General features: G+C 37.1%; 1 protein-coding gene across 4 annotated transcripts in view; it reads left to right on the forward strand.

Annotated features, from left to right (window-relative positions):
* The window catches only part of ppig (peptidylprolyl isomerase G (cyclophilin G)), a 40831-nt gene extending 36370 nt beyond the window's left edge, over window positions 1-4461 (forward strand). For all 4 annotated transcript variants that reach the window (XM_048535181.2, XM_048535182.2, XM_059647241.1 and 1 more), the window contains one exon: window positions 466-4461. In XM_048535181.2, the coding sequence (XP_048391138.1) occupies window positions 466-2368 (1903 nt within the window). In that variant the 3' untranslated portion in view covers window positions 2369-4461. The remainder of the gene's footprint in view (window positions 1-465) is intronic.
* The last annotated feature ends 6310 nt before the right edge of the window (window positions 4462-10771 follow it).

The raw sequence follows: 10771 nt of genomic DNA on the forward strand, positions 1-10771 counted from the left end.
TGTAGGTCTATGTATTAGCAGCATCCATTCAGGCTAGTTGTAACGTGCTACCAAAGCCATTATTTTGTTCCTGGCTGAGGTTCACCCATGATGTTATTACACATATGTGTTTTTTCTTAATTGCCAATTCAGGTGGTAAAATGAAGTAAAAGCACTTCCATATACAGTAAATGTATCAACTCCAAATTCATGTATATTTAAATAAAAACAGAAAATGCCTGAAATACTCAGATCTAGCAACATCTGTTCAGAGTGAAATACTTAACGGGTCAGGTTAGTGACTTTTTGATAGAACTGTTCTGATGAAAGATTAACTTGTTTTTCACTGCCCAGATGCTGCTTTACATGAATATTTCCATCATTTTCTGTTTACATTTCAGAGGTTCTGTGGTATTTTGCTTTAATTCTGTAAGTTTTGTGGTTGCTAATTCCTTCCTTCCTTTCTTCCCCAACTGTTGTTTAAAGGGGTGAAGTGAATGAAAAGAAAGAAAACCACAACAATAGAAGCCCAGACAGAGGGAGAGAGCGAATATCTTCAGACTACAAACCAGACGTATTGGATAGTCCGAAAAGGAGCAGAGAAAGGGATAAAAAATCTGAACGAGAGACTGGGAGGAGTCATCGATCTAAAAGTAAAGAAAGGGAACAGAAGAAAATGAATAGAGATGACAAATCTGAAAAAAGCAAGCCTAAAAAGAGAAATAAATCAAGGAGTAAAGAAAGAAATCAAAGCAGAAGCAAAGATAAGGAAAAACATGACAAAACCAGAAGCAGGGACAGAGAGCACAGATCAAACAAAGAAAAGAGAGCAAATTCAAGAAGCAAAGATAGGGAGCATGCAAAAGGCAAAGAGCGGGATAAACCTGCTAAATCAAATAAAGAACAGGGAAAGCCAGAAAAATCTCAAAGCAGAGAACAGAGTAGAAGTAAAGAGAGAGGAAAATGTGCAAAGTCAAAATCCAGAACTCATGATCGAGAAAAAAGTAGCAGTAAAGAGAGGAGGAAATGGCCCAAGTCTGAAAGTAAGGAAGGAGAACAGAACAATGGCAAAGAGTTGGAGAAACGAGCCAAGTCCAAATCTAGAAGTAGGGACCGAGAACAGAATAATGGTAAAGTGTTAGAGAAACAAGACAAGTCAAAATCCAGTAGTAAGGAACGGGAGCAAAATAACGGAAAAGATTGGGAGAAACAAGCCAAGTCAAAACTCAGCACACGTGATCCAGGAGAGAGTAACAACAAAATGTGGGAGAAACGAGCCAAGTCACAGTCCAGAAGTAGGGATCGGGAGCAGAATAACAGCAAGGGAAGGGGAGAAGAGACCAAATCAAGGAGTAGAGATCGAGAACAAAGTGACAGCAAAGGGAGGGGTAAAGAAGCCAAATCGCGAAGCAGAGATCGAGAACGGAGTAAAAATAGAGAGAGGAGAAAACGAGCCAGATCGAAATCCAGAAGTAGAGATCATAAACATAGTAAAAGCAGAGAGAGAGCAAAACGGGCCAAATCAAAATCTAAAAGTATAGAAAGAAGTAAAAGCAGGGAGCGGGATAAAAGGGCCAAATCAAGATCCAGAAGTCGAGATAGAGAACAGAGTAAAGATAAGTACAGAGGGAAAAGGGCCAAATCTAGAAGCAAAGATCGGCATAAAAGTAAAAGTAAGGAAAGAGAACACAGAGACAAATCAAGGAGTAAAGATAGAATAAAAGACAAAAGTAAAGAAACAGAAAAGCATGCAAACTCAAGAAGCAGAGGCAGGGAACAAAAGCACAAGGAAAACTGGATTAAATCCAGCAGTAATGATGAGCAGGGCAAGAGTAAAGATCAAGAAAAAAGAGCAAAATCCAAAAGTAAGGAAAGGGATAGAAGTCAGAGCAAAGAAGCAAACAAGAACAGAGATAGAGAACAGAAAAAGAGGGGACATTCAAACAGCAAAGACAGAAGAACCCCTGAAAAAGATAGGTATGATAATTCAAAGAAGGAACAAAAGACTAAAATTTCAGGAGATAATCCAAACAAAGAGAGAGACTTAAAGACTTCTGAAAATCAAAATTCAAATGGAAAAATAATACACAACAAGGAGGATGAAAAACCAAAAAATCAGGGAAGGGATCATAGCAGCAGCTCTGAGAGTTTGAAAGAGGATGAGGATAGGAATAAAAAGGAAAAAAGTAGTAGTCCAAGTATGAAGAGAAAAAGGGGGAGTAGTAAAAACAAGATATCTGAAGAAAGGTCTGCATCTAGAAACAGATTATGTGAACATGGTGACAAAATTAAGAAGTCAAACAGCAGAACAAAAAATCGGAACCACGAAAAAGAGCAGCACTCAAACTGTGATTCATCCCCTAGTTCAGATGAAGATAGAAGTGAATAAATGTGCTTTATGGACAAGTGATCGATTGCCAATAAATGTTTCTGTGATTTTTTTTTCAGAGGTATGTTAGGGACATGTCTTTTAAACCTGAATTTCAGTTGGGTTTGGTTTTTTTTGACAATCTGCAGCCTGGATTATTTGTACTACTGGACTTTTAATAAATTTGTAAAGTGTTGCAAAAGATGATTTCATCTAATGTTTTAATTTTGGAGCATTTTGGTTTTTAGCTTTATTTTGTGATGTTTCTGAAACAGACCAATAAATAACTTTTTATTGGAGTTTGATTTTAGTGTTTTCCGTAACAGCATTTCCTGTTTGAATGGGAGAAATGTATCTGAATGGATTGAAAGCTTTCTGGTAATTGCCATCCTGCTACTTTTTTCACAGCAGTGGGTAGCAGAGATCTTGCGTGAGATGAGTTTAAGCAGATTCGACCTAGTTCTTTATGTAGTAAATTCACAGCATAGCTTGGACACAGTGCAGCATCGTGCTAAAATGGGATTGTTGCTCAGAGACACCATTTGGGATGATCATTATTGGGAGGTGAGGATATAATGTTGAGGCATGTTGAAACTGATATTCTGGCAATATACCTACAGTGCACATTACCGGAAAATGTCAAATGACACAGTATAGAACTTTCCTCCCGTTGGTGATTGTAAGAATTCACTAATGTTGTATGTTTTTATTTTCAGCATGACTGTGTATAGTACTTAGCAATATGGTAGCTTAGTGGTTAGCACTGCTACTTCACAGCACCTGGGTTCGATTCCTGCTTCGGGTGATTGTCTGTGTGGAATGTGCACATTCCCCTTGTATCTGCATGGGTTTCCTCTCAGTCCAAAGAGATGCAAGTTAGATGGATTGGCCATGCTAAATTGCCCGTTGTACCCAGGGATGTGCAGGCTAGGTGGATCAGCCATGGGAAGTACAGGGTTACATGGATAGGGTAGGGGCTGAGTCTGGGTCGGATGCTCTTTGGAGAGTCATTGTGAACTTGCTGGATCAAATGGCCTGCTTCCACACTGTAGGGATTCCATGATTCTATAAATGTGATTTTCATTTTTCAGTACAGTGTATTGCAGAATCTTTTAAATTTGCTTTTTTTTGTTTAGCTATGATATTGCAAATGTACACAAGACAGAAACGCTTTCAATTTGGAATTGAAATACACTCTTTAAAATTTTCACTTAATGTAATGTCTTATTCAAAGGTTTGATTTCATGTTTTCTGTTCAATTGCGTTTGCGTAAACTTGGACACTACAAAATATATTAAATCCTTTTTTAAAAATTATTTTGCTGGACTAAGAGCTACACATGTTCATGTGACAGTGCAGAATAGCAATGGGATCTTGATGTATAAACAAAGGTATCCCACCAAAATACTGCAGCATGTTCCAGAGTTTTCATCTAGAATTTCTAATAACTCCTGTGGAATTTGTTTCACGCTGTGATTTGTTTATATACTCTGTACATTGCAACCACAGTCCTAAACAAACATGCTTCATGAAGTAAAATGCTATGCTACGTGTCCTATACTTGTACATTTGGACAAACTCTCTTACCCTGATAATTTAGAGAAACAGATGTTCCAGTGTCCTCATCCCTTCTAATCTTTTTGGCAAAATGGAATTTCTTAACAGAGCTTTATTAAATATTTTGTCTATGACTTAACAAATGTTTCTAGTTGTATGCACCAACTGTGCAACCAGTCTTTGATTCCATCATTTTATTTTAGGAGTCTTAGTGGTTTGGGGCAAGCAACATCTAACATTTTATTTTATTTTATTTTCCTTGAAATTGTTTGAAAATTGTCTTTTCTCAGATTCTGCCTTGAAGGATTATCTGAATGTTTCTGATTTAAATTTAATGGTATGAAAGGATAAAGATCGAAATCTTTTTCTGAACTTTTGAAGCAGGTTTGTTTCTCCACAATTAAATTCTGTAGTGACTTTATGAAAGTTGTTCCTTCAACAGATGTATGGTTATTAGTGTATGGCCCTTGTGTTTCTTTTTTTACAAAGTTCTATCATGCAATAAAATCATATTGCACACATTTTATTTGTAAAGCATATAACAAATTCTACCTTACAATAAAAGTATTACATTCTTCAAACAGCATTTTATAAATGAGAATCATTTATTAGTATATTTAATAATTATTTAAAGCAGCAGTACTCCATTCTAATCCTATAATATTTCACAGCTATTTTTATGAAATGCAAACATTAGTGATATTTACCCATGTATTGATTTGTAGTTCATCTGTGATATTGCTCCCATTAGTCTCGTAATCTGGACCAAAATGTTAACTGATGAAGAAAAGAAAAAGACTGCACAGCAGATACTGCAATTATGCATGAAGTTATATATTCAAGTTGATGCCTAATCTTGGTTGTGAGACAGCCTGCTGGAATTAGGGTCTTAGCTTATTTTTACTGTGTTGTTGAGTCTGACTCCAAACTTCAATGTTATACTTACACTTCTGTACTTTAAATATCCAAAGGCACTTTGTTGTGTCATAGCTTTAAGTGCAGACTTCCATTTTGTGTTCTACCTGCTTCCCAAATTAGTAACTTTTTATGCTTTGTCCTCACTATACTCTTGTTCTGTCATGGGGAAAAAAAAACTTCAAATTCATTATGGTATGGCTCCACAAATGTTGGTATTTAGGTGGGAGGGGAGGAGTGTGCAGGGAGGGATATGTCATTGAGTCTGTTCGTCTTCCTCCAGCATCTGTTGGAGCCATTCCCAAATCTGAAATCAGTGGTGTGAAATGTAGTAACCGAGAACAGATCAGGGATTTGCATGATTTAATTCTACAATATGCATTGTACTCATGATTTAAGCTGGTACAGATTGATATTTTTTTTTTATCTTTCACTGTCTAATTATACAGAATGTGACAATTTGAAATAAAAGTTTTGACATTTAGAGGCATAGCCTTGACTCATTCAACCCATTTGTTATCTCCTGAGACATTGTTCGAAAGGGAAAGATATGAGAGCTACGTCCAAACTAATTACTTGCATTTCAGCTCTGAATTGTTTTCAGGGTTGGAGATGGTCTTTCCCCTAGCCGAAACAGTGTCAGACCCTTAATTCCAGAAGTGTTGTCCCTGAACCTGGTAACCATTATTTTTGCCAAGGTGGAATGTGGTGGTGATTTGTAGTTTGCACGTAGGTGACTTACAGCGGCAAATGTTCATGTAAAAGTGCAGCTGCGTTCAAAGAGATGCAAGTTTTTTTTTAAGTGGGGTGGCCAAAATACCATAATTTTACACATTTGTCGAGAGCAGCTAAACTTAAGGGAGTTATTTTAAAGAGTTGGGATAACCTTTTAGTGAGTTGGAGGGACACCTTTGGAAGAGATCAAGTGTCCTGTGAAGAATCGAGTGCCCTTTGATATTGCCAGATGTGGACATGAATATGCTTGAAAAATGGAGCATGAGGGCGATAGAGACAATACAGTGTGGAGCTGGAGGAACACAGCAGGCCAGGCAGCATCAGAGAAGCAGGAAAGTTGACGTTTCTTCAGAAGGGTGCCGATGTGAAATGTCAAATTTCTTGCTCCTCTGCTGCCTGGCCTTCTGTGTTCCTCTAGCTCCAGAATGTGCGTTGTCTCCTGGCTCCAGCATCTGCAGTTCTTGCTACCTCCAAGTGAGGGCTAGAGAGTTAGTTTTGATTTATTCTTAAGTCCGAGAGCACTGAAACCAGCCTTTCTCACAGCCCACTTCAGCATGCTACCACCCTTCCGACTGCTTTTGCATTGTTTCTGAGGGGCATCAAGAATGTCTGTCTCCTGTTGTCTTCCAAGTGAGGTTTGCCCAATTGGGAATATTTCTGGCACTGCATTCCCAACTTTGGGAACAGCAATATCAGGACTGTCTTTAAAAACTCCACATATTTCTGGAAATGCCTTATTACTGAAAATAAAATTGGTGGGTTTATTTCAGTCAAGAAGAAATATTCGTCTTTTCCTTTATAAGGAACTGGTTGGATGCAGTCTGTGGTTCCCAAGTAAAAGTGAACAATGATGAAACTTGTGTGCACAGTTGTACTGCTGTTTGAATTTGGGATAAATTTTAAATGATTATTTTGAGAATAAGTGTAATCTAAACTGAGCAAGGGTGTTAATAACTGGAGCCAAGTGGGAATGTTTTTAGTTTTGTCTAATTATACTTTTACGCGATACGTGGAGGCATTCGTATTTGTGCGCTTTTTTGTGAAATCTGAAAATCCATACATTCACAAAAAGTATAAAGCAACAAGATTCATGGGAATTAAAGAACATGAACACAAAAAAAGTTACTTACAGATATTAAGTACATTAACTTGTTTCTTCTAATCTAAACCCAATTCATTAAATTAAATTTTCTTCTACACAAATATTAGACTCATACTTAAAATAAGTTTGCATGATAGTTATCAAAAAGTTAGAAATTTAATTACTTAATTTGAATGCTGCTTTATAGATTACTGTTTAAGGGATTTCTGGGGCTTTCCATTTACTTTTGACAAGATTATTCTTCCAAAGTCCTCCAACAATCCAACCATTAAAAGCTTCTTGTTCTTTATAGAGTCAACCAGCATGGAAACAGACCCTTCAGTCCATCTGGCCCATGCTGACCAAGTTTCCGAAACTAAACGTCCCATTTGCTTGTGTTTGGCCATATCTCTTCAGACCTTTCCAATTTATGTACGGGCATCTTCTAATATTCTTTTAATGCTGGAGTGCAGCATCTACAACTTTGTGTCTGTCTACGTACACGCACACCAGTTTTACTATTAATATAACTCCCTGTTAGAAATCCTTCAGTCAACAGACATTGGCACAATTTTAAAATTGAACAGCTGAGAAATAGCTTTACACGCCCTTTTTTTAAATGTGGAGTCAAGAATGAAGTGATCTCGCTTCCATAACTAAATCATGACAATCTTTTACTATCTTGACCAGTTAGCTGACATTTGGTGCAGCCATCACTGACTGACTTATGAAGAGCCTCCAGCCTCCCAAGCAGAATGACAAGATTTTGTCCAGTCATATTTGACTTCCTTCAACAAATTTGAATGGAGTGGCTACTATGTTGAAGTCTAGAGTAAGTCTCCTGTAAAATCCATATTCTCCAAGGAACTACAGTATATCCCTATTGGTTTTAGAAGCAAGAATGTTTTTCATTGTTTGAATTTCTCCAAACACCGTTGAGCCTTGCCTCGTGACATATCTTAAAAAAAAAGCCTTGGCCTTAGCAAATTGACTTCGCTAGTTAATTTGACATTCTCAAAGTAAACTTTTTGTAGTCTGCCTCATAAATTGAGGTGTTTTGCATGGTCTTTCCGAGTATCATTGTGGTTCAATAAATTATCAATAGAAACATGTTTTGATAATCCATTCATGACTTGATTTATCAGCCTTTGAAAGCTAGATGGTATATTTATCATTACAAATGATGTTCCATTGACTTAGGCTGTGTCATTAAAAGAAGCAGAAATTCCTTTGCTTGCTCTATAGGTGGAAGATGTCTGTATTCTTTTAATAAGTCAATCTTGCTGAAAACTCTGAACTTCCAATTTTATTAATGCAAACTTCAGTTTGTGGGATAGGACAGGAATCTTATATGACGTTCACTTATTGATATTTATTGCGACTACCTTGGACCAGTTATACAATAATACAATTTGAAAGTGAGTATTCTTAGACTTGAAGCAACTTCTTAGGGCTAGGTTTAAAAGGATTTTGGTTAATGGATGGAGTACTTGCTCCATCCATATCATGTAGGTATTTTCTAATCAACACATTCATAAATGTTGTTACCTACTTGCATGTGGGACTTGAACCAAGGTCTTCCAGCTCAGAGGTTGGAATGCTACCACTGCACTACAACTCTTCATCCACATCATGTACATGGAAAGAAATTCATTCTGCACACTGACTCATTTTTTTTATCTGTTTACATTTATCACCCTGAGACTCTGCTGAAAGATGGTGTAATACTCTAAATTCTTTTGCATCTCTGTACTAGCTAGTCTTGTTACTGTAGTTTGATTTGAATATTTTTGGCCTTTGTCTCATTGTGAGTTTCAGGTTTACTTAGATCACTTACTTAGTTTCTGGAGTATACTCGCTCATCTTTCCTGTCATAATACCATTTTATATTATTTAAGTGATATACTTGAGTTGTCTTCTATCTGGCATACTAATAAAATATCTATTTTAAAAGAATTTTACTCTCATAAAGCAAGATCGACTAGATCTAGACTCGAGTGGCTCACTCTGCAGGGGTAACACAACCAGTACCTTATTCCCAGATTTGAAAGTATGTTATTCCACTATATTTCTGCCTTTTTTTATTTCCTGTTGAGAAACCTTAATGTGCATGTGCTTTTGACAACCTGTTTCAGAATTTGGATACAGTGCTAGAGAATAATTTCTTCTTCCTGATCCCTGTGTTTGTGGTTCTTTTACTTTGCATCCATAAACTAACTCAAAGGATCTGAAATATATTGATTCATTTGATGTTTCCCTAATTTCAAACATTTAAGAATGTTATTATCATCCCAAAAAATGTTATCAGTTACAACTAAAAGAGCACAGATATCTGATTGGGTTGTGGGGCTGGAGGAGAATATGGAGATAGGGAGGGGCCAGCCATGGAGAGATTTGAAAACAAGAATGAAAATCTGATTATATCTTTTGTTTTTTCGATGGAGAGCATATGTAGTTCATTGAGCACAGGGATAAGTGACTGGTACATGCTGAGAGTTAAAACACAAACAACACAGATATGAATAACCTCAAATTTATAGAAGGTAGAAGATCAGCCTGGAGTGTGCTGGGATAGTTGAATTAAGAGACAACGAAGGCATGAATAAATGTGGCAGTAGCATATAAATGAGACAGAGCAAAAGTGACGTTGCAAGAGGACATTGGTGGTTTTGGTAATGCTGCAAACATGAGGGTGGACAATTAGCTTGGGATCAAATATGAAACAGAAGTGATGAAATTACATTTATTGCTCAGATTCTAATGTTTTAAAGTCTTGCACTAAATAAAATTTAATTACTGCCACTAATATGGGTCAGTGTCAGTTCATTGACAATTTAGATTTATTAAAGAAAACCCTGACACAGGTCATTTGCATTCCTGCTGAAATGCTACTTATGGTTATTTCTCATTCTATGTCTGACAGCATTGCCATCTACTGCCATTGTGACATATGACACAAGGATCACATGACAATAGTTGTAGAATTGGCTAAAGCAAGTCTTTTGAAAAACTGTCTTTACAGTGTATATGTAAGATGACTGTCCTTCGTTCTTTTATGTTTTACAATCAGGACTCACTCCTCAGATTTATTTGTTACTTGATGTCATCTTTGGATGTCTCACATTTTACTTACCTAGCAATACAGACCTACCTGTGAGTTCCAATTAATGAAAATCAATAAGGTGATGTTATTTGAAGATTGCTGAAATTACACATTTTGACAAAGTTTTCAACTTTCACCTTTCAGGACACTGCAAAAAAATAATAATGTAAAGAGAAACAACCTTTATATGGGACTGCACCTGAAAATGCATGAAATGGAGGGATACGGACCAAGGTCAGGCAGAAGAGATTAGTTTTGTTTGATGTCACGTTCAGCACAACGTCATGGGCCGAGGGGCCCATTCCTGTGCTGTGTGTGAAGTGAGTGCTGATTTGACAAGAAAAATCTGGTGAAGGTACTGCTGTGGAGAATATACCTGTTAGTTGAATGACAGTTAAATTTAAACAAAGTTAACTCTGGTCAAGTCATTGGACTAAGAGAATGATGGTCATCTGTTTTGAGATATTGACACAAACTACCAAGTTCTAACTCTACAGGTAACAGTAATATTATTGTGGCTTATTGGTAGAGGCAGTATCCTGAGTGATCAGTTTGTCAATCAAAATTCCCAACGGACCCCAAAAACCTTCCACCCCACATCGCGTATTAAGAATCTTGTCTCCTCTGTATTACAAATATTGAAAGACTCTGCTTCCACTACCTTTTGAAGAAGAGTTCAAAAGACACTCAACACAGTGTGAGAAAAGAAATCACGTCTTAAATGGACAACCCTTTACTTTTAAAATCTGAAACTCTAGTTCTAGGTTGTAGACACACTTGCCGAGCCAATGGTAATGGGAACTGCAGATGCTGTAGAATCCAAGATAACAAAGCGTGGAGCTGGATGAACACATCCTGAGATGCTGCTTGGCCTGCCGTGTTCATCCAGCTCCACACTTTGTTGCCGAGCCAGTGGGTTTGGTTGCCAACATTTTGTCACCCTGCTGGATAACGTCGTCAGTGCACCATCCGATGAATTGTTGGTGTTCTGTCCGGCTTGTTATTTATATGTCTTGGTTTGCTGGTGTGTTTA

Source organism: Stegostoma tigrinum, chromosome 7 (assembly GCF_030684315.1).
Source record: "Stegostoma tigrinum isolate sSteTig4 chromosome 7, sSteTig4.hap1, whole genome shotgun sequence".
In the NCBI taxonomy this organism is placed as follows: Eukaryota; Metazoa; Chordata; class Chondrichthyes; order Orectolobiformes; family Stegostomatidae; genus Stegostoma; species Stegostoma tigrinum.